Source organism: Callithrix jacchus, chromosome 13, assembly GCF_049354715.1.
Source record: "Callithrix jacchus isolate 240 chromosome 13, calJac240_pri, whole genome shotgun sequence".
NCBI lineage: Eukaryota > Metazoa > Chordata > Mammalia > Primates > Cebidae > Callithrix > Callithrix jacchus.
Window position 1 is genome coordinate 9,453,983 of NC_133514.1, and position 24,481 is coordinate 9,478,463.

At 48.5% G+C, this 24,481-nt stretch overlaps 1 protein-coding gene across 6 annotated transcripts in view; it reads left to right on the forward strand.

Moving 5' to 3' along the window:
- The window catches only part of MCPH1 (microcephalin 1), a 244,677-nt gene that overhangs the window by 195,266 nt on the left and 24,930 nt on the right, over window positions 1-24,481 (forward strand). For 4 of the 6 annotated variants that reach the window (XR_013525428.1, XM_078347075.1, XM_002756753.7 and 1 more), the window contains one exon: window positions 23,671-23,908. The exons of the other annotated variants lie outside the window; for them this stretch is intronic. Coding sequence is in view for 3 of the 4 variants with exons in the window: in XM_078347075.1 (XP_078203201.1) it covers window positions 23,671-23,908 (238 nt within the window). In the remaining variant the exon portion in view is untranslated. The remainder of the gene's footprint in view (window positions 1-23,670; window positions 23,909-24,481) is intronic. 6 annotated transcript variants of the gene reach the window in all.

Below are 24,481 nucleotides of genomic sequence, written 5' to 3' on the forward strand. Positions count from 1 at the left end.
GCTCTCCAAAGGGAGGGGCAGAATCCCACTTGTTGGTCTTTCTGCCCCTAGCACTTGACCTAGAGCCTTGCACTGAGAACGTGCCACTCAATGTCTGCTGAAAGAACAGCCATGTTTCCAAAGGATGATGCCCTTTTCCAGTCAACATCAGTTCCGCGTGCCTTCAGGTATTTAGTTACACTTTGCCCCCGCATCAGGGTGAGGGTGCTCTTGGGTACAGAAACTAGCTCTGAGGCAGGAAGGAGGAAAGAGGGATGCTTCTGGGAGGCAAAGGTGGTCGATCTGAGTCACCACTGGAGACTCAGTGTGCCCGGGAGATACATGGGTTCCCACACCAGCCTTAGGGAGCCAGGGTGGGGAAAAGCGTCTGTAGAGCAAGTCTGGATACAGCACCCGGCGAGCTTTTCAGAATCTCAGTCAGGGACAGAACGCATGCAGAGGAGGGAGGGACTGGAAAGTAGGAGGCAAAGCAGAAGTCCTGAAACCAGATAGAGCCAGCGACCGGACAGGGTGTAGCCCTGAGCCTCAGACACGAGGGGAGAAAAAGCGGATGGGGCAGGGGGTCATGAGGAATGTCCTCCAGGCTCCACCCGGCCCAGCAGTTCAGCAGAGGAAGGAGTGGGCTGGGAGGGGCACCTCAAAGCAGCTCTCCTCTGGGCAAAGAAGGCTTTCTTCCCAACACTCAAGAAGGTTTTCCAAAAAGTAATCGCATTTCCCCTCTGTGACCCCAAACTCCGCTGAAGCAAACCTGGCATGTGAGCCAGTGGGCGGCTTCATGACGGATGTGAGAAGGCCATGCCCCTGGGGCTGAGGAACCTCAGTGTGGCTCACTCCTGCGTGGTGGGACCAAGGAGAGCCCCCAGCCACCTGAAAGGCACCCTTGCACCTCAGAGAACAGATGGTAGCTGAATGTGCCCAGGCCAGAGCTGCAACTTCCCACCATCAGATGCATTGCAGAATGTGACTTTCCAAAATGCACTGCTTTTAAATGAAAGAAAAGGAGCTTTGGCTCTCATCTGAGCCCAGTATGAAAATGCATGTGTGCACACATGTACGTGCAGCCCCTGCTTAGCTGGGGAGTGAAAAGACCTTGATTCGTTCTGATTCGTTAAGCCATGTATTTTAAAGAGCATTAAACCCGTTGAGATGGTACTTCTTAGAGCAAATGTGCAGCTTCTAAAAGTCCCGATGAAAGTGATCATCTGAGGTGCGCCTGGGAGGTGAGAACATTCCCTTCGATTTAGCCTTCCTCAGCCGTGAGTAGGAAGTCCTCTTCCTAATCTCAGTGTCTTAAAAAGAAACCTTGATGTTGTTACGTGATTACCTAAAAGGAATGCCTTCCTCGGCGGACCGGAAGGATATTTTTAAAAGAATGTTAAGCTTGTGACAGGAATTATTGATACCTTTGGAATTTTTTTTCAAGTGACTCAGGCGTACTTGAAGCCATTACCTAGGAATTAGTCAGGGACTGCATGACGCCAGGCCGCAACTGTTTAAAGCAGAGCACGGCTTAGTGAAGGAATGAAAAAACTGAGGATGTTCTTTTGTCCATTATTCTCACTGTGATGAATGATGCTTGTTTTCCTCTCCACTTTAATTAGAATGTTTCTACATTTGCCAAAGAAAATGTTGGAATGGAGACAAAAACCTGAAATTATAGGAACAGGGCTTGATGTAATAGCTTATTTGTAAAGGAAACACAATTTGTTTGGTATTTTATTGAAACAGGAAGTTCAGAAGCTTAGTACACACAAGTACAACAAATTCTCAGGTGCCTGTTGAGTCATCTGTTGTTGGAAATAGTCTCCTGGTAGTTTTCCCTTGATTTACTTTTCATCTTCATTTTGTTTTTTTGAAAGTAGTGGGGGTAGGAAATTACAGACAGATTCGATGAGAGATTATGTGTATTTTTAAAAATCAACTATCAAGATTAAATAAAGCAAGCGGGAATTCTCCCCTTGCTCCTATATACCGACGTTTGTAATTACCTATGTACGAGATGAGGGAAACCAAAGAAAAACAATGATTTGCTTCAGTGCAATTACGAATTCCAAAGCAGCCATTAGTCTGGGGATTGTATTAGAGATGAATAAAGATGAACGGTACTGTGGTTTTATTTCTCGATGTTCTATTTTCTGTTAAGCAGTCAATAAAGTGAACTTTTCCCCACAGGAGCTAATTTACATGCTTGCTTCATAGCACTAAAAAAAAGGCACACAAATGTCTGGAGCTGAGTTGCTGCAGACACAGAACTCCTGAGGCTCGAATGTCTTGTTCTTTTCCAAAGGATTAAGTCAGGACACTTTGGTAAAATCTGCAAAATCTACTCACCCGGGCAAGAGCGCAGCCTTTTTAAGGCTCACTAGTGTGCTCCTTCTAATGGTGCTTAGTAAGGGGCCCCCAGGGAAGTGCATGGGAGAGAGGGTACCTGGCAGGGGCGCCAAACCTTCTCTAGCTGCCTGAGGTTGCTGGCCTGGCCGTCTGTAGCCTTTGGCTCACAACTGGAGCTGTAACTGACATTCCTGCTGGAGCGGCAGTGCCCATCTTTGACATTGAAGACCCTCCTACTTTAGATACATTTACCCACTGTGGGGGATTGAGGCGGCACTGCCCACCCTCAGCAGCGCCTCTCCTGGGTTCTGGCAGGTTCTGAGTGTCTCCAGCACACATCTGACCGAGGCAGGTTAGGCTTGTGACGTCCCATCTTCTCTTCCTAGATGGGACAGAGACTATACAATCCATGTGACAAGAGAAAAACCTTACAGCTTTGAACTGAAAGATTTCTTTAGTTTTTTGTTTATTGGCTAAATAACACTGAACAAAACGATTCTACTATGAAATGAGAGGACTGGAGCTCTGTGAGGGTTTTTTAGCATTTGTTCCAATAGGTGAGCAATGCAGGAAGTACACAGGCCACTGTGGGGGCAGGCTGGAGGCCTTCAGTTCCTCTTACAGCGATGGGCTCCCGTCAAGGCTGAATGCATTGAGGAGAAACTGCCCAGAACTACCAGGTAGACATCTCACCCAGAAGAGGGGAGCACGGTGCTTAACATGCTGCCACGTGCAGTTCAGAATCACTAAGGCCCACCATGGGGTCACCAAGGGAGGAAACAGGGACTGGAGTCCCCCAGGAAGGAGAGCTGAGGCTCCCTGCTGGCTTCCTGGCCCTGCAGCCACCACCTGGAGATGAGAGAGCTGTCCCTAGGCCTTCCTGCGGCCACCACCTGGGGACAGTCTCTAGGCTTCCCAGCTGCACTCACCTGGGCAGCTGTACTTTCCAGAGGATTCTTTCTGCAGCTTCCACCCTCAGCTCTCAGCTGTCTTGGCAGGTGCATGTCTGGAAAACACTTCTCATCAGGGCACCCTGGCTTCTCAGTTTCTAGTCATTTCCCTTCTCTGAAGGTTCTAGTTCAGACTCTTGAACAAGGCCTTCAAGACCTCTTCCGAAACTCACCCTCCTCCTCTTCCCTCCAGCCACCTGGTCACCTCCTGGTTCTTCCCCCAGCTAATGCCGGCTGCCTGCAAGGGACTGCTCACCTCCTGGAGGAAGCCGGACGTCTGTACCAGTCTTCCTCCCGCCATGACACCCCTGCCTGTCCTCCATCATACGGGTCACACACATACACACACACACACACCCAGTCACCACACATACACAGTCAACCCACACACACACATCACAAACACTCAATCACATACCACACACACTCAACCAACACACAGCACACACACCCAATCACATACCACACACACACACTCAACCCACGCACACATACAAGCCTTTCCTAATTATCTAAAGGACAAGCTTTTCTGGGAAGCATTCCCCAGAGCTTCTAGAAAAATTAATATCACCCTCTTCTATGGTTTCATAGTAATGTTTTTATATCACCAGAATAAATACTGTCATGTAAAATGGGCAATCGGTGTGCCGTAATAATTAATTCTTTAAGTCTGTCTCCTCTGCTAGATGATGAGATTCCTGAAGGCAGGCTCTGCAGAATTTTTTCGTATTTTTAAATCCCCTGCATGGAATACAGAAGGCTCTCCATGGACTTCCTGAGTTTAAATGGAATCGGACTGGAAGGCAGTAGCAAGCCACCAAGTGCTGTAAGAGCGGAGCTCAGGCAAACCAGTGTCCTTGAGCAGAAAGACTTAGGAAGGGTGCTTTCTGGTGAGGACGGAGGCTGCAAGGGGACAGGCCAAGGGCAGCCCTGAGCACCCAGAGTAGGGTGGTGCACACTTCATTGGGCAGGGGCTGGACTGGGAGAGGGCCCATTCTCGCCTTCTGTGCAGTTTTTCATGGCAATGACATGAAGGGTTATGAAGGTAGAACCAGAGTCCCATGGGAAGTGGCCTGGCAACCAGAGGGCTCCACAGGGTACCTGAGCCTCAGCAGTGGATGTAAGGATGGGAGGGAGGGCCAGACCCTGGCTCTGTGGGGAGAATCTGGGAGGAATGGATGGGAGGGAGGGCAGGGGCTGAGTGGCAGCAGCTGGGCGGTGCTCTCCCACTCAGGGCCCCAAAGCAGGGAAGGCTGCTTGCCTTTGGTTCATTTCCTTTCGTTAATACACAGCAAATTCCTGGTGGCCCTTTGTTGTTGGCTGGTTGAGTTTGTCACTTTCCTTGTTGTTTACAACCTCCAGGTATTTGTGGACAGATCTTATCATCTCCTTCCCTCTTAGTCACCTCTTGGCCCAACTCTGTGTATTTTACTCTTTTTAACTCTGCTCCTGTTCTGACCTCCCCACTCTCGGAAGCATATTTGCTTTGTGTTTTCAGGTTTTATTTCATTTTGGCTATTTTAAGAGATGCCATAAACTAAATATGGCCTGCAAGTCTGGCCTTAGGAAAAAAAAAAAATATTTGTGTGTGCATGCACCTCTGAGCACATAGGCGCATGTGTGTGTGCGTGTGTGTGGCCCGTGTACTATAACCCAGGGCATCAGTCTCCTGACTTCATTGGTTGCCCTTTTTGCCATTCTCCCCCAAAAGTTAGTCTTCAACCTGTATTTTCTCCATTTTCCCCAAAAATGATTTTTAAAAAAGTCAGATCAGAAAGTGATCCATGTCTACCACCTGACTCTGCCTTAGTATCCAGCCATGTCCCTGAGGTCTTAGGGCTCATAGGAATGTGCTTATTTTCATGATCCCTTTACCATGAATCATTTCAGAAAAGCCAGCTCGGTTTTATCTTCAGTTTTCTCACTTGTGGTCCTCCCTGGGTGGGGTGACAATGGAATGCAAAGGGGCGTGAGTGAACTTTTCAGGATGACGAAAATCCTCTATATTTTGATTGAGGTGTTATGACCTCAGTGTGTCAAAATCATCTAAGTTTTTATGTTTCATCGTTCTTAAATTATACTTTGGTAAAGTTGATTTTAAAAGTTAAACACATTCACTTTGCCAGAAAATGAGTCTTTTTTTATGCTTAGGTTTGATGAAGAGTGAATAGAGGGTTTATGCCTTTATGTGAATTTAACTCATGCATTCTCTCCCCGGGGCCATTCGTGTGTTAGGATGTAACTGATGATGTGAAAGGTACCAGTACGGAAGCCTGGGTGGGCATCTGGGGATGGAAGTGGCTTCCTGCTTTCAGTAAGCTACATAGGCACTCCTTATTCCTGAGGCTGAACTTGGTTTCAGATAGTCGTCGGAAGGTAGGTGGTGCAGGCTATTAAGAAGGGGGCCGAACTGGGACTTAGTCGCTTGTACTCCCTGAGCTTTACATCGAGTCAGTCCTCTGAATGCTGTGATTCCATCTGACGTTAAAAAGCAAGTCTACTAACAGACCCGATTTCCATGAGATGAATGTGCTTTTTACAATGCTTGATTTGCAAGTCGGTTTCAAAAATCATTTGGCAAAGATATCAGGGTTATTTTTACAAGATTAAAAATCAGTATTCAATAAATGATTTTATTCACTTTGACCTTTTTTTTAACCTGTCGGTGACGTGTATCTCCCTCGATACACACACACACTCTGGCCGGTAGGAAACAGGCCCAGTCTGTTGGTGGCGGAGGGAAGGGGACTGGAGCTTGATCTTGGACCTTCCCTGTCTCACCTGGCTCAGCCCCCATGCTGTTGTGGCCCTCAGCCAAGTGGCCTTCCAGGATGGCACTGGAAGGAGCCACAGCCCCTCCATGGAGCTGTCCCAGACACAGCTCCTCCACAGAGCCCTGGTCTCAGCCCTGGAGGCCAGTAATGTGCTTCACCCACTGGCCTGCCGCATTCCAGCCAACCGAAGAGCTTTTGACCAGGAAGAGGAAACTAGGTTGTTCAGATCAGATCTTTGAGGTTTCAGTACACTAATGATGAATTTTAAAAATTAAACATTCCCTGACAGACCTCCCAGGCTCTTTGTTTGGGTGGGTTAGAATACAGTGGAATGTGAGAGCGCATTTTTGAGACAGAGTCTCACTCTATGACCGAGGTTGAAGCGGGTGATGCAATCTCGGCTCGCTCCAATCTCTGCTTCCCAGGTTCAAGTGATTCTCCTGTGTAGCTGGGACTATAGGCACATGCCATTATGCCCGGCTAATTTTTTTTAGTAGAGACGGGGTTTCACCATGTTGACCAGGATGGTCTCGAGTTCCTGACCTCAGGTCATCTGCCTGCCTCAGCTTCCCATAGTGCTGGGATTACAGGCGTTAGCCACCACATTTGGCCCAGCCTACTTTTACATTATGAACAAAACTTCTTAGAATGATCAAGTTAAGTGCAATAGAAGCTTTTGAAATGATCTGGGGGGAAACTGAGTTGCTAAGTATGAAGGAGTAAGAGCAAGAAGTTCAGAAGGAACCACAGAATCGAAAACGTTCAAAAGGAAGGAAAATCAGGAAACTGTTCAGTGCCATCCCTTCCTCTTAAAGGGGAAGAGCTAAGGACTAGAGAAGTCAGGTCCCTCCGACAGGACCTTATGTCCCTCCTTGTCGCCTGACCTCTCTCTGTGAGTCTCAGTGGTCCTGTTCCCACAGCAAGTGTCTGGGGACCCAGAAGTAGCGCAGATCTCCTAACGCCCAGCCCCACTCTTACTGGGTCCCTCAGTCTGGAATGCTTACTTTTGTTTGGGGAATTTTATATCCTTTATATCCCAAAGTTGATATCCAGCTAGGATCTGTCCTTCCTGAGAGCGTGTCACTGCCCTTGCTCTCCTCCCTGCCTGTGCTCCTACCTGCTTGGGACTCACACTCTTGGCAAAACAAAGTTTGTTTCACCCAGATGTAAGTTTTGTAACGAGAGCAGGGAGTCCCTGCCTTTCACGCTGATGCATTCCCCGAAAGCAGAAAAGTGTTATGCTATGGGAGTTTGCGTTTCTGTCCAAAGACTCCACAGCAAATAAACCATGAAAACGAACAATATGTCCTTAAACCAAGATGTAACACTGTAAGCCTCTCCTATCTTATAAAATAACAATACTGAGCTTTGAGTGGCCAGACCACATAGGCTGGACTCTAGACTCTAGGCAAGGATGAGGTGGGTGGCTGCTGGCCTGGGCCTTCCCTGGAAGGAAGCCAAGAGATCAAATTTTGTTTTTAAGTTTTGTGAATCACAGACATTATTTTTGTAAAAAAAAATTTTTATGAGACAGTCTTGCTCTGTCACCCAGGCTACAGTACAGTGGCAGAATCTTGGTTCACTGCAACCTCCACCTCCCAGGTTCAAGCAGTTCTCATGCCTCAGCCTCCCAAGTAGCTGGGATTACAGGCATGGGCCACCACACCCAGCTAATTTTTGTATTTTTATTACAGATGCATTTCACCATGTTGGCCAGGCTGGTATCGAATGCCTGACCTAGGGTGACCCTCCTGCCTTGGCCTCCCGAAGTGCTGGGATTACAGGCGTTAGCACCGTGTCTGGCCTTGTAAAAATATTTTGAAGTTAATTTGCTTGTTTAAAAAATGAAATCCAGATTGGCAAGTTTTGTTTTAATTAAAAAATTGTGAATGAGTTTTAAAGCTTTTGATAAGTTCAGTGGCTCCTGTAGGCAGACAATAAACTGCCAAGTCCCAAAGTATTGCAGGATTCTGGAGGGTCCTTCGCTCAGACTCTGAAGAATATGCCTGGTTAGAAGGAAAAGCAAATGATTGAAGCCTTGAAATGATGACGTTGTTTCCATTTACTTGCACATAAAATACTGTAGCTACAACATCCAGCAACTCTCAAAAGAAGGAGTAAAAAGCTTTTGAGAAATCAGATACAATTCATTCCAATTCAACTTGAAAATCCACAGACGCCAGTGTTGCATTTCATATATCTGAACCAAACCATGGCTTTGAATAAAGGCTTCCTCTAAAACCTGACCTACGTAAGGTGGGTGTTCATGTTCTATGAAAGCAAGATCCCTGTCCTAGTTGGAGGGAACGTCCCTAGGTCCTGCAGCGTAGACCAGCACCTGCCAACCAGGGAGGGGCAGGAGGATGTGCTGCTTCCTGTCCCCTGCCGCACGGGGAGCAGGGCTGTGCTGAATGGCGATATTCTCAGAAGGAGGAGGGCGTATGTGAGAAGGTGGGCATCCACAACAAAACTAATAAAGGATTAGCAACCTTAGGCGATATGGTTTGGCTGTGTCCCACATCTCATCTTGAATTCCCACATGTGGGAGGGACTCAGTGGGAGGTAATTGAATCATGGGGACAGGTCTTTCTCTACTGTTCTCGTGATAGTGAATTCGTCTCACAAGATCTGATGGTTTCATAAGGGGGAGTCTCCCTGCACAAGCTCGCTTCTGCTTCTTCTCTGACGAGATGGCTGTAACTCCTGTTGCTCAGGCCACACCTCCCATAATTAAATCAGAATGCTCGGAGTTGGGGCTACAGAAACTGGAATTGTTTCAGACTCCCCAGGTGACTGCAATAGCAGACAAGTTAGAGAACCACGGCGTGGTAAAATCTTTCCTCAGCCTGAGCAGCCCATTAGCTTCACTGAGGGAGCTTCCACCATCACGAATGCCTAGGCCTCACCACCCCGAATCCCGTGTTCTGGCTTCATTAGCCTGGGGTGGGGCTCCTGAAATGACATTCTAACAGCTTCTCAGGTGATTAGAATGCACAGCGAGGATGTGAGATTCTCTCAAGTGTGAAGACTCACAGGGTGCTGCAGGGTTGCTGGGGGTGGTCCTGCTCACGTTTTCACTTAAAAACTCCAACTTTCAGTGGCACTGTGGACCTGCTCTAGTGTGAGTATACGATTTACAAATTTCTGTGCCACCTAGCAGATCATTTTTTTAAGGATCAAATAGAAGTTCCTATAATTTATAGTTCTTTCCCTACGCTTTGTATCATGATATTGAAACATGACGGTGAAAAGTGAGCAAGACATTTCAGCCCTCATGCTGCTGACTAGTTCATGTTACCAGCAAAGCACAGGGACGGGACCCAAGACGTCAGCCTGTGCCACCAACACGGACAGAAACCTCCCGCGTTCAAGTTTTGACATGTTTCTCGCAGTTGTTGAAAAGTATGAAGCATGAAATCCAGATTTATGACTTTTTAAAAAGTTATTTGTGGATTCCCAAGACGATTGAGTTCCCATCACTTATACAGCCTTAAAAAAAAAAAAAAAAAAAAGAAAAAAAAACTCAAATGACTCTTTAAAAAAACCAAGTTTGGTGCTCACTGAGTTCCAGTGTGTCAGTTGTCTGAATTGCATTCAGCGAAAATCAGGGAGAAAAAAATGCATTCTGCCTTCCTCTAACTGCTAGTTTGTCATGGAGAACAGAAAGTCCCATTTGTATGTGCCTTTTGGAAAAGCTAAGCCGGGAGCGATTATCCTGATGCACTTTTACTTTTTGCATAAAATAAGAATGTGAGGACGGTGCCCCGAGAGAGCCACTTCTCATTTCCCAGGCTTTGCCTGCGATCCGCTGTGACAGCATCACAGATTCTATTCTTGCTGGGAATCCCGTTCTCAAAGCAATGCTTCCCGCCCACGACACACTTTGCCAGGTAAACCATAGAGGGTAAGGGAAGCGGCCAGTTCATGGTTGCCTTAATACACCCCCGCCTCTGCCATCACCTCCTTTTTTGTCTGAATAAGTTCTCTGGCAGTTCTCTCAACTTTTATGTCTGAAACATCCTAAAACATCTCAGTATTAAAACCAAGGCCGATTATCTCAACCGTGCTCCCATGCCTGACAACACATTTTTGCCTGAGGCCTTTTCCTGCCAAGAGCCATGAGGACCCTCGCAGTCATGTTCGCTATTTTTACTGGCCTTGAGAGTCTTTTTTGACATGTTCTTGTCTCCGTTGTCAGACTGTTAAATGCTCAGGCTTCTAGTTCTCTTAAGTAGATGCAGATGTGTGGGGCCGCGTTGCCACTGAGCCCTCTCCTCTTCTACAAGAGCCGGGATGGGGACAGAGATAGTTTGGAAAACACAAGCCACCTTGATTTTAGACAAAGAAACTCTAAGCTGCAATCAGGTGTCTTCATTCATAACATGTAACTTTTTCTTAACCTGTTCAAGCCATGTTGTTGGCTACCGATTAGAATATCCTTTTATAACTTACCTGAAATCTCACTTCTTGTCCCAGCCATTCCAGAGTCTGGCGTCAACTCTCATTGCATGCTGCTCTTTCAAGCCTTTCTAGTTCGACAGTTAGTGAAAGTCATAATCTTCCTCCCGTCTATTTTCTTTCTGCAGTGACAAAACTGCCCAGGGAAAGGGAAAAGAACAGCATCTACCTTCTTTCTCTTTAGCTTGCTGATTTAAGACTTTCTTCCCCCCATGATGAAAACCTCATCAGTCTGCTTAGAAAGTACAGATCCCAAAGCCCACTTCCAAGAGAAGGGCAGATTTCCAAGTCTGTTATCTCTGCTTTCCCAGAGCCCGGGATCTCCCAGGCCAGAAGTTGACAGAACTGTCTTCATACACTCCTGAGACAAATTCATGCCAATTTCCTTAAAACTAAGAACATAGACATTGATTTTTCTTACAAAACAAAACACCCTTTCTCGTTGTTTCGAAAACTGTTTCACTGTCAGTGTTTCATATTTCAAAACTGAAACTTGGAACTGCAGATTTAGCAGAAAATGAATCCATGCTCTTGTGGCTTTGCTTGTCACCTCCGCTCAGATGCCTCCCAGACCCCTCTCCAGCTGCAAGCTGCACACAGAACTGTTCCTCTAAGAGAAAACAAGCTCCTGTTCATCCTACTGCCGTGACTGCTGCTGCTATTACTACACACACACACACACCCAGAGGGAGGGCAAACTCCTGTTCTTCCTACTACCGTGACTGCTGCTGCTGTTACTACACACACACACACACACCCAGAGGGAGGGCAAACTCCTGTTCTTCCCACTGCCGTGACTGCTGCTGCTATTACTACACACACACACACCCAGAGGGAGGGCAAACTCCTGTTCTTCCTACTGCCGTGACTGCTGCTGCTATTACTACACACACACACACACCCAGAGGGAGGGCAAACTCCTGTTCTTCCTACTGCCGTGACTGCTGCTGCTATTACTACACACACACACACACCCAGAGGGAGGGCAAACTCCTGTTCTTCCTACTGCCGTGACTGCTACTGCTGTTACTACACACACATACACCCAGAGGGAGGGCAAACTCCTGTTCTTCCTACTACCGTGACTGCTACTGCTATTACTACACACACACACACACACACCCAGAGGGAGGGCAAACTCCTGTTCTTCCTACTACCGTGACTGCTGCTGCTATTACTACACACACACACACACACCCAGAGGGAGGGCAAACTCCTGTTCTTCCTACTGCCGTGACTGCTGCTGCTATTACTACACACACACACACCCAGAGGGAGGGCAAACTCCTGTTCTTCCTACTGCCGTGACTGCTGCTGCTATTACTACACACACACACACACCCAGAGGGAGGGCAAACTCCTGTTCTTCCTACTGCCGTGACTGCTGCTGCTATTACTACACACACACACACACCCAGAGGGAGGGCAAACTCCTGTTCTTCCTACTGCCGTGACTGCTACTGCTGTTACTACACACACATACACCCAGAGGGAGGGCAAACTCCTGTTCTTCCTACTACCGTGACTGCTACTGCTATTACTACACATACACACACACACACCCAGAGGGAGGGCAAACTCCTGTTCTTCCTACTACCGTGACTGCTGCTGCTATTACTACACACACACACACACACACACCCAGAGGGAGGGCAAACTCCTGTTCTTCCTACTACCGTGACTGCTGCTGCTATTACTACACACACACACACACACACCCAGAGGGAGGGCAAACTCCTGTTCTTCCTACTACCGTGACTGCTACTGCTATTACTACACACACACACACACACCCAGAGGGAGGGCAAACTCCTGTTCTTCCTACTGCCGTGACTGCTACTGCTGTTACTACACACACACACACACACACACCCAGAGGGAGGGCAAACTCCTGTTCTTCCTACTGCCGTGACTGCTACTGCTGTTACTACACACACACACACCCAGAGGGAGGGCAAACTCCTGTTCCTCCTACTACCGTGACTGCTGCTGCTGTTACTACACACACACACACACCCAGAGGGAGGGCAAACTCCTGTTCTTCCTACTGCCGTGACTGCTACTGCTGTTACTACACACACACACACACACACCCAGAGGGAGGGCAAACTCCTGTTCTTCCTACTACCGTGACTGCTGCTGCTGTTACTACACACACACACACACCCAGAGGGAGGGCAAACTCCTGTTCTTCCTACTGCCGTGACTGCTACTGCTGTTACTACACACACACACACACACACCCAGAGGGAGGGCAAACTCCTGTTCTTCCTACTACCGTGACTGCTGCTGCTATTACTACACACATACACACACCCAGAGGGAGGGCAAACTCCTGTTCCTCCTACTGCCGTGACTGCTACTGCTGTTACTACACACACACACACCCAGAGGGAGGGCAAACTCCTGTTCTTCCTACTGCCGTGACTGCTGCTGCTATTACTACACACACACACACACATACACCCAGAGGGAGGGCAAACTCCTGTTCTTCCTACTACCGTGACTGCTGCTGCTATTACTACACACACACACACACACCCAGAGGGAGGGCAAACTCCTGTTCTTTCTACTACCGTGACTGCTGCTGCTATTACTACACACACATACACCCAGAGGGAGGGCAAACTCCTGTTCTTCCTACTACCGTGACTGCTACTGCTATTACTACACACACACACACACACACCCAGAGGGAGGGCAAACTCCTGTTCCTCCTACTACCGTGACTGCTGCTGCTATTACTACACACACACACACCCAGAGGGAGGGCAAACTCCTGTTCTTCCTACTACCGTGACTGCTGCTACTATTACTACACACACACACACACCCAGAGGGAGGGCAAACTCCTGTTCTTCCTACTGCCGTGACTGCTACTGCTGTTACTACACACACACACACACACACCCAGAGGGAGGGCAAACTCCTGTTCTTCCTACTGCCGTGACTGCTGCTACTATTACTACACACACACACATACACCCAGAGGGAGGGCAAACTCCTGTTCTTCCTACTACCGTGACTGCTGCTGCTATTACTACACACACACACACACACCCAGAGGGAGGACAAACTCCTGTTCTTCCTACTGCCGTGACTCCTGCTGCTATTACTACACACACACACACCCAGAGGGAGGGCAAACTCCTGTTCTTCCTACTGCCGTGACTGCTGCTGCTATTACTACACACACACACACACACCCAGAGGGAGGGCAAACTCCTGTTCTTCCTACTGCCGTGACTGCTGCTGCTATTACTACACACACACACACACACCCAGAGGGAGGGCAAACTCCTGTTCTTCCTACTGCCGTGACTGCTACTGCTATTACTACACACACACACACCCAGAGGGAGGGCAAACACTTCTGACACCAAATGTATGGGTTTTTTTCAAACAATTCTGCAGTTCACTGCAGACACCAGCTGAGTGTCCTACCGTTCAGTTCTGATGCCACTTGCCTGGAGTGAGGTGGCGAAGGACTCAGCCTCACAGGCCTGTCCCCGTCCCCATGCCAATTGCATGTCCCAGGTCTCCCTTCTAACTGGCCAGCAGTAAATCAGGGTTTCCCATGACCCCCTCCTGGGATTTGTAACTTGCTAGAGCAGCTCACAAAACTCAGAAAAACACTTAACCTTGACCAGTTCATCACAAGCAGTGTTATCAAAGGATGTGAATGAACAGCCAAAGAAGAGATGCACAGGCCCAGGGCCAGGGAGCGGGACACACAGAGCTTCTGTGCCCTCTCAGGGGGTGTCACCTCCTGCACCAAGGTGTGTTCAACCCCAGAGCTCCCGAATCCTTTAACATCAGGGTGTTTAAGGAGCTTCATTACATAGGCAGAATTGATGAAATCACTGGCCATTGAATCCCAGTCCTTGCGGGTTGGGGGGAGCTGAAGGTTCCAACCCTCCAAAGATCTGGTGAGTTCCTCTGGCCTTCAGGAGCCCACCTCACTCAGGTAGGGTTGGAAAGGGCTTAGGAAGCTCTTCTGTCTACATCCCTTGGGGAATGCCAAGGGTTTTAGGGGCTCAGTGCTAGGTACCCAGGGCAAAAACAAAATATATATTTCTTGTTATAGCACAATGTCACCCCCTCACTCTGTCTAACTGAGTAACTAGCTGCTCTATCAGATTCTGCCTATTTAAGCTAAGCCCCCATTCCCCATGGCCAACCTTCTCTCCTTCCCAGCCAGCCCACTTTCTGGGCGTGATAACTCTTCTGGCCCCTGGCTAGAGAGCTGTTCTGAGGCTTTCATCCTCTTGCACCCATGCCCTTCAACACCAGTGCCTGCCCCGCTCAATGCATGTTCTCATCCCTGCAGCCTCCACCCTAGTCTTCCTGACCCCCACTGCATCCGGCACCACTGGTCGCAGACCTGCTCCAGCTCTCTCTGCCCAGCTGGCTGGCATGCCTCTGTTCCAACCTCCCTGCCTGGCCTGCTGTCTGGGCATCTCCTCCACTCACGTCGCCACCTCCCCTGCCTTTACTCTCTCTGCTTTCCATGTCCTGCTTCTTCTCCCAGCTGGTGGTGCCTCTGAGCAGTGGACTGAGAACCACCTGTGACCCACAATTCCGTGGTCATGGTGGGAGCCAAGGCTGAGGGTGTGAGTTTAGTGGCTGTGCACCACCCTTTCAAGAAGTTTTGCTACAAAAAGATGCAAAGGAAGTGAAGAGGGAAGGGAGGATGGGAGAAATAGCAGCATTTGTGTGTGTGTGTGAGACTGTCTTGAGACAGAAGGAAGACCTGGTGGAGCACGTCTTTGAGTAGGTGAGAGGGACGAGGTTGGCCTGGTGGGGGATCGGCCTTCCATATGAGGCTTCCTCTCCAGCAGCCTAGGGTTCTGGGGAAGCCAGGCCTGCAGTGGGTGCTGGGTGCTGGGTGCCGGGTGCCGGGTGCTGGGTGCTGGGTGCCGGGTGCTGGGTGCTGGGTGCCAGTGCATGGGAGACATCTCTGTTCCTTCTCTGTCCTCAGTGGGGAGCCATGGCTGAGCGTGAGAAGGGGCTTGCAGGCTGGAGGCCAGGCAGGTGGGAATGGGCAGCAAGGAGAGGAAAATAAGCAGTGGGTAGAAACATGGAGGGCCACCAGGCCAATGATCAGGGCACTGACACACCAGCTGGACCACCTGGGCGCTCCCTGTACACGGAAGGTCAGCAGCTGAATTTAATCCAGGTCGAGATTTGACTGAGTCCAATGTGGAGAGAAGCGCCAGGGAGTCACAGGGTGGGGGGTGGGCTGTGTGCTAGTTTAGGGGCTAGGACATAGAGGGGCGAAGACAGGAGGCAATCGCGTCCACTGGGCAGGGGCCCGGGGCTACTAATTGGGTGGGAGGTGGCAGCTGCAGAGGAAGCTGCATGGGATTCTGTAGTTCCCCCAGAGAGAGGAGCCCAAGGAACAGGGGTGAGGGGGCTGCAAGGGGGAACTGTGGATATCCTGAGACTTGCAGGAAGTGGGGCAGGATCAGTGATGGAGACAGAGTCATCAGGGCTGAGAGGAATGATAGACACAGTGAAGTGAAGTAGGTGGCGCCATCCGGCAGCAGGGGTTTGGAGCTGGTTTGTGGAGGGCCAGGGAACAGGAGGCTTTGAGGTGGCAGCCAGGAGCGAGCAGGGATGGTTCTGATTGCAAACGGAGAGGGTTTGATGCAGAGTTTCAAAGGCCTTCATGTGTTTCCCGTCTGAAGACCTTTTCTGTTTTCATGGGATTGAGGTGATTGCCAGAAGAGTTAGTGGTGTGCTCCATTCCTACTTCTCTGGTTTTTCTAAGGTCCAGGGACTGCACGCATTGCTTGTCCTTCTCCCTGGTGCCAAGGACCAGTTAATTCTGACTGTGATGAACTCATTGCAGCCATTGAGTAACTACACTGAGAATTATTTCCTAAAAATGTTTTGTTTTTCCATACGGTGGGCTCTGGGTCTGCCCTCACCTCTTTTGTGATGTTCAGCTCTTAGATCTGTTTTCCGAGATGGTGTGCAGAGCCAGGGATTTCACCAAAGTTTGGCCATGTGGAGAGGACCCGATAGAGAAGCACCAGCTGCCCCAGGTTTCAGATGCCTGCCCTGCCTCCTTGATAGCTTTCTGCTGCCAGGCTGGCACCTCCTCTCCTCACCCTCACCTCCTTCAGAGGAAGGCCAGCTTATCGAATCTTATCACAGCTGCATGCTGCCTCTGGAGAAAGCCTTCCTTCTCGCCCTCTCTTGTCCTTCCCTGTGTGGAGGCAGGCCCCTTCTCCAGTGCCTGTGTGGCTCAGTGGGTGGTCTTTCTAAGTCATCAGAGGAGATCAGCAAACATGCATGTCCGCATGTCCGTTGGCCAAGGCCCGATCAGCAGGCAGCCTCATGAAAAATCAACCTGACTTGTCTTTGTAGTTCGATTCCTCTATCTGCCCCTCTGTTGTTGTTGATCCTGGAGGGAAGGAGATGGATTATTTATTGGAAACCTCAAAACCTTGACAGCTGAGCTTTCCTACAAATGCCTGCGTGGTCCCTGTGGCATCTTAGTGTTCACCTCCCGCTTTGCGCACAGGAGCCAACCACATTACTGGACTCCTGGTGAGTTTGACTTCTCATTCCACCTTGAATCTCCCTCCCTTCCCCAACCCCATACCCCACTCTACTTCATTCCTTTTTTTTGAGTCTTCCTGTTTCTGATCTCAACCCCTCCATCTGTCTGCACAGTGAGCCTCCTAACACACAGATCCCGCCATGGCCTCATCTGCTCAGGCTTCTGAGGCCTCCAGTAGCCACGCCTACACCACATAATCACGAGCAGTCTGGTCCACACCTCATCACTCGGCGTGCATGTAAATGTTTTAGCAAGTTAGCCCTTGCAATTACTGCCTGCCAACCCCTCACCCCTCACTCCCAGTGACCCTGAGCTGTGTTCACCCATGCCGTGGGCTTTCAGACACCCAGATGCAGGACCTGAGGGGCTCCTATGTGCTTTCCTTGAGGGACCGTCCTGCTCACAACTCCATGTCACATGGCACCATCATGAAGTCCCCCTTAAATGCCCCAAGCCCACTCTCATTTTCCTGTCCATGAAATGTCCGTAACTTCTAGGGCGTCCTGAAGAAGCAAAGACTATGTCCCTCTATTTCTGTATCCTCAGAACTTAGCCTGATACTCACGTGAATGAATTCACAGTGAAATGAGTTCACTAATCACACAACGAACCAATGTGCAGGTACTTCTGCAGGGACAGATGTTGGGTGAGAGCACTGGGTCTTGGCTCAGCCCTGCGTTGAGGGCAGGGAGCAGGTGCTGGGAAGAGGATTTTGTGTCTTAGAAAGCATCAGAAGGCCTTGCCAGGATCTAAGAAAAAAATGGAAAGCAGACCAATGTGAGGGTTAAAAGAACAAATTTTATCTTTTAAATGTATATACACCATACAACTGACCTATTTAGTTTATAGTTCTATGAGTTTTAACACACATAGAGATTAACTACTAATTATAAGAGTGTACAGAACTGGGAGGAAAACAAGGCATTCATTAAGGAATGATATAGCATATTTGGGGGATAGAGAACAGGCTTGATGAGGTCAGAGTCTATTTGAAAGAGACAGTGGGCATTGCAATTGGAGGGGAAGGTGGGGCGGCAGGGTTTTAGAGGACCCCGAGGGTTGGACAACAGGATCCATAAAGTTTTTAATGAGATTGGCTGCATTGTGGATTCAGAAATATTTATTTAATACCTTGAGGAGAGTGTGAGTAGATTGTGCTGATGATTGCATAACTGACTATGCTAAAAACCACTGAGTTGCATCTAGAGCTTCCGTTACTGAGTGCTCTACCAGTTAGGAAAGTTTTCATGTGTTCCGTACTTTAAATCTAAGGTGCCTTGACTGTAAGGCCTGCCAGGAGCACTCTAAGGAAGAAGGCTATGAATGAGAGCTACATCCCTGTAAGATGCGTTAAAAGAACAAATTTTATCTTTTTTTTTTTTTTTTTTTTTATTAAGACGGAGTTTCGCTCTTGTTACCCAGGCTGGAACGCAATGGCGCTATCTCGGCTCACCTCAACCTCCGCCTCCTGGGTTCAGGCAATTCTCCTGCCTCAGCCTCCTGAGTAGCTGGGATTACAGGCACGCGCCACCACGCCCAGCTAATTTTTTGTATGTTTAGTAGAGACGGGGTTTCACCATGTTGACCAGGATGGTCTCGATCTCTTGACCTCGCGATCCACCCGCCTCGGTCTCCCAAAGTGCTGGGATTACAGGCGTGAACCACCACGCCCAGCCCAATAAATTTTATCTTTTAAATGCATGTACACCGTACAACTGTATCGTTGTTGTTGAGATGAGAACGAGCATCTTGAAACTGTCGGAGAGCCAAGGAGTGACTTTAAAGGGTGAGCTCTACCTGGAGGGAAATGCAAATGTACTAACTGACATCTGTCACCCTGCGCTGGAGCAAATGAACCATCAGCCTGCCATGGGGTTTCACTTCTTGGTCACGGATAAATAGCTGGGATTCCTTGAAGCTAGAAGCCTGGGGAAATTCTCTTCTGCTTAGCTTTGTCACCAACACAGTCTGCCTTAGCTGACTTGTAGGTGATAGATTTGGAGGGGCTGAGCTAAAACCCATTAAATCAGATGAAGACACAAATGCAAACACAGGAAAGCGTTTTAAAGCAAAGCTAATGTCCCTTCAGCCTTAACTTTAACTGACAGATTTTCCTAGCAGTCCTCATCCTCTGCAACCCAGGGCTCCTAAGAGGAGCTCATGGCAGAAAAAGGCCTCTGGCTTCTGCCGCTGCCTCCTCAACTTATATGTAGACATCTGTGTATATCCATTTTATGTCACCATTAGCAGAGGAAAGCAGGAACTCTTCCAAACCCCACCCAAAATTCACTCTGACTACTGAGCAGTATTGTTTATCGTGGAGGCCACTTAACCCTGGAGCAGTCCATCAGCTCCACTTAATCCGCTTTTCTTTCATGATTTCCTTTAAAGAGACATCTTGGGTTCTGCAGGGGAACATTTGTGCTTCATTGAAAAACTCCCTCTGAGGTCTGCTCACGCCCACCGGCTTATCTGCTTGCAGCCTTCATGCTTGGGAGCTGTTTTACAACTTCATAGGTCATAAAGAGCTGCTGGCAATGCAGACGCCTGTCTTGGGACAGGAAATGAATTCTGTCTGGCAGAGGGGACGCTACCTTGTAGGAAAGCCGGCTTTTTACTCCTAATCTGTAAATCTGTTCTTCAGATTCTCCTTTGAGCCAGTTATAGCATCTGAGTTAAGTATGATGAATACATTGTGTTTATTTTATACCGGTATGAAACTTACGCTTCTTAAAAAATAGATGAACCTCAGAGGTACCTCAGAGATATTCAGAGATACTTAGAGACACCTCTGAGGTTCCTCAGTGAGAATTGAGGTGACAACAAAAACAAAATAGCACCCCCCCAGCCGTCGCTCCCCGACTCATGCCTGACACCGTCCACATGCCCTGCGTGCACTCCTGTTTCTGGGGTGTGTGCGTAAAGGTTTGAAGTGAAATTAGAATTGTTGGGTTTTGCTGCCATGGGGGGTTGTTTTGTTTCGAGACAGGGTCTTGCTTTGTTGTCCAGGCTGGAGTGCAGTCTCACAGTCACAGTTCACTGCAGACTCAGCCTCTCGGGCCTAAGTGATCCTCCCACCTCAGCCTCCTGAGTAGCGGGAACTATAGGTGTAAGCCACCATGCCAGCCAGTTTTTTATTCATTCATTCATTCATTCATTCACTCATTCATTCATTCATTCTGTAGAGACGGGGTTTCCCTATGTTTTTCAGGCTGGTCTCAAATTCCCGGTCTTATGTAATACAAGTGCCTCAGCCTCCCAAAGTGCTAGGATTACAGGTGTTAGCCACGTTGCCCAGCTGAAGTTAGAGTTTAGAGTACATTGCTATAAATTGCAATTACAAAGGGGATTGGAAAGTTAATGAAAATACTCAACAGCAAACTGACTTGAGAATTTGTGCCTTTAAGGCTTTTCACCTTGATCTCCAGGTAGCACATAGGATCCCTGTTGAGAGCCAATGGAGACACAGTAAGAACACGATCTGCAGCATCTGGCGCTCCTGTCAAGCTTTTGTAATGTTTGCAGCCTTATGATTCACAACTAACTTTTAAAAATGTTCCAGTGTTAGGGAAATGGTGCTTGGCTGCATAGGAACGTTAACTAGCTGAGATCAGAATTCTGAAGGCAATGTCACAGCACACAGGAGCAAAGCAACTTTATGACATGTGCCTTCAAAGGTAGAGTGGTCAGTCTGCAAGGGTAAGGTTATGTTAGTAATTGTGTTTTTAGATGCTTTCATCAATCGCCAAGTACCTGTGGTATTGTTGGAGTGCAGGGGTGCCCTCAGCTCCCCTGAGAGGTCGTTTCTCCAAATTCCTTGGTCTCCTGCTCTATCAAGAATGAGACAGGGACCAGGTGCACTCGCAAAGTAAATACTGAACACCAAACAGAGCTTTTGCGGAAAAGTGATTTTATTTAGGTAGAGAAAGAGAAAAAAGAGGAGAAGAAGAGAGAGAACTTCCACACGAGAGAGAGAGTGTGTGGAAGGGAATCCAAACTTGGAGTCCAAAGGGGTGTGGACAAAGGGGACTTCTAACCTGGGAGGAACCCCCACCTTCTCCAGGACCCCTGGCCAATGAAAGGAGTTCCTTAGAACTTCCGCTGAAGTGATCAACTTTTGACCCTTTCCCACACCTGTGAAAATTAAAACAGAGACCGTTAAATCTCCCGGATGGGGAGAGATGGGAGTGGGGCATGGCGCTGGGAAGTTCTTGCCCTTAAACCTACTCCCCTATGTGGACCCAGAAAAAGAACACCTTTCCTCAGTGTGCAAGTTCGAGGGGCTGAGATGATGAGTAATAACAGCTTCTGTCTCCCGTGCTGGGGACATTTCTCATTCTTGAGACCTTCCCTTACTGGAGTGAGCTTAACCGAAGCTCAGTAATAAGCAGCATCACGGCCTATTGTATTTGTCATGGAATAAAACTGTGCCAACCAATCACTATAGTGTGTATGGCAATGAGTTCCTTGACAGGCATGTCCTTATAGGGGAGTATATTTGTGGGACAAATTCCCTAACTGGACCTTGATTAAGCTTCCCCAGAAATTGTTACTTATGTTTGGGAAGTAATTGCACACACAGTCTCAATGGTTTTTGAATGAGGAATAAGATCTTTGTAATCCTTTGTCTCCTCTGATTTCAAGCTGAATAAAAAGCAGCATTTTAATTTGTAGACTTTTGTATTATGTGATTGACACTAAGGCTAGGGTCCCTGTCTTTTTTTTTTTTTTTTTTTTTTTTTGAGATGAAGTCTCACTCTGTTGCCAGGCTGGAGTGCAGTGGTGCAATCTCATCTCACTGCAACCTCTGCCTCCCAGGTTCAAGTGATTCTCCTGCCTTAGCCTCCTGAGTATCTGGGACTACAGGTGTATGCCATCATGCCTGGCTAAGTTTCATATTTTTGGTAGAGATGGGGTTTCACCATGTTGGCCAGGCTGATCTCCAACTGCTGACCTCAGTTGATCCGCCCACCTTGGCCTCCCAAAGTGCTGGGATTACAGGAGTGAGCCACTATGCCCGTCCTAGTCAAATACTTTCATAATGAACTTTTTGAGTGTGTACATCCTGCTTTTAAGATAGAAGATATTCTTTCTCGACCCCGTTTCCATGCAGCTTGGCCCCATGATGTGTACTCACTATTTGCCAAAACAAACCTCTTGTCTTGCATCAGCTCAGTCTCTTCGTCTGAAAATTAAATCAATAGCCCTTTCCACCACCTAGCTCCCAGGACAGGTTATAAAAATACAAAGTCACCATCCAGGTAGAATCACCGTTTGCCCTGCTGCCACTGCCACTGTCCCCTGCAAGTCACATGAAGCCTCCTGAGGCTCGGTATTAATTATACTGCAAAATTAAACACGGAAGAGAAAAGGCGAATTCCTTGAACATATTTAAGTGTATTGGCTCTCCTCCATTGATGCTGGAGCTATATTTTCAGAGTAGAATCTTCTTTGTTAAATATCACAGTAGTATGAAAACCTCGCAGAAGAACAGTTCACTCTTTCTCTGATTTTGTGAGTGATGTGGGCTGTGGAACTTACTCTTTGCTGCTCTTCCTGCGGCCCCCACTGCACCCCTGCCTCTGGGGTCAGCCTTGTCCACTGCCCTCAACTGAGAGGACCCTGCCCTCACCCCAACCCAGGTTATACTCCTCTGAGAAGACCCCTTCATCCCTCCCCCCCACATACCTGCCCTCAAATCTCTAATTTGCCTGAGCCATTGATTTCAGATATTGTAGGAAAAATAAGCAAGGAAAATATGCAAAACAAAACCTGGATGGCATATAACGCACAGCATCTCTCAGAGGGTGTTTACACTCAAAAAGAAGTCTTTGCCAGCCTGAAGTTAGGAAAGTGTGTGTTCAGAGTACCTGGGCCTTCCCGGCAGTCCCCTGGATCAGCCACATGACCACACATTGCCAGCACGAGAAGCAGAGCGGTTTCACATCCCTGGTTCTCAAATGTTTCCCAACAGCTCATTGAAACAACCTGGAGACACCTCTCTCCCCCAAAACCAGTGTGTTTTGGGAATGGCTCTAGGAATTCTGCTTTGTGCATTGCCTCACTCTCCCTTTCCCCGCACAAACCTTGGTGTTGGAATTACAGCCTTTCTTAGACTGTCTGGAAGTCCTGTTCTGCCAGGAGCCTTGAGCACTGGACTGGGTGGCGCTCTTCCAGCACACCCCGGCATTGGCAGCGCGTTAGAATCTTGCCGTCACGTGCACATGTCGCCATGTTGCTTTAATGGGAGTTCAGACTAGATACGGCTCTTCTCTGCTAACGGTTGCTTTCCAATATTTTGTTTGAGGATTTATAAGAATTCAAAGGCCTATACCTTTTTTTTTTTTCCTTTTGTGCTAATAAGTTTGTTTCCTTGGAGTTTTACTGATGGCTACTTCAGAAAATGTCAGTTTTATGCCATTAATGTCTTCATCATCTTTGGGTTCTCAGATTTGAAATTCACAGGAGGATGAGAGGCTTATATTCAGTCCATTCTTTTGCCAAAAAAGGAAGGAAACTTCAGCAGCTCACGCTGTGGAGACTGGAGTGGTTCCACCTCTGTACTTCTCTCTCTGTCTGCCCACAGCTATGCCGAAGCGAGCGCTGCTTGTCTGCAGGGCCATACCATGGAACCCTCTTTGCTGACCAGCCAGTGATGTTTGTCTCACCTGCCAGCAGACCCCCAATGGCCAGTCTCTGTGAACTGGTTCACCTGTGTGGAGGCCGGGTCAGCCAAGTCCCCTGCCAGGCCAGCATCATCATCGGGCCCTACAGTGGAAAGAAGAAAGCAACAGTCAAATACCTGTCAGAGAAATGGATCTTAGGTAAGAATCTAGGCAGAGACACTGTTTTGTGGTCCTCATCTATGGACAGGTTTCCAGGGAGAGCAGTGTCATGCTCACACCCCCTTCCACGCCGCCGGGGCATCTGGACTGATGTCTCGGCTTCCAGCACCTGTCCTGGCAGTGGCATGTCGTCACGCTCAGCATTCCCACTCCTTGCTGTCAGCTGAAGTATACAGCTCACAGGGAAATGGGAAATCTAACTGGACTTCCCCGCTTGACTTCCCTGGCTCGTGTGAAAAACCCCGTCCACCCAAAGCCACCCCTGCGGGCACAGGCTCCCCAGGCACCCCCCTTAGACCCTCCCTCCCCAACGCCTCCTCGTCCTGCTTCAAGAGTTCCTGGCAGCGCCCGGCATTAGGGCCCAAGCCCCTGTCCCTGTCATCCCCACTCCCAGGCACATCTCGTGATCACTCCGTCTGCTCATGTGCTGAAAGGGCGTTAAAGAGGTTAGAGGACACCATCCTTGATTTCACAAAGTGAGCAGAGTGTGACTGTCACATCCCACCCTGACACTCATGGAGTTACACCAACCACTGTGTGTGATTCTGGGGA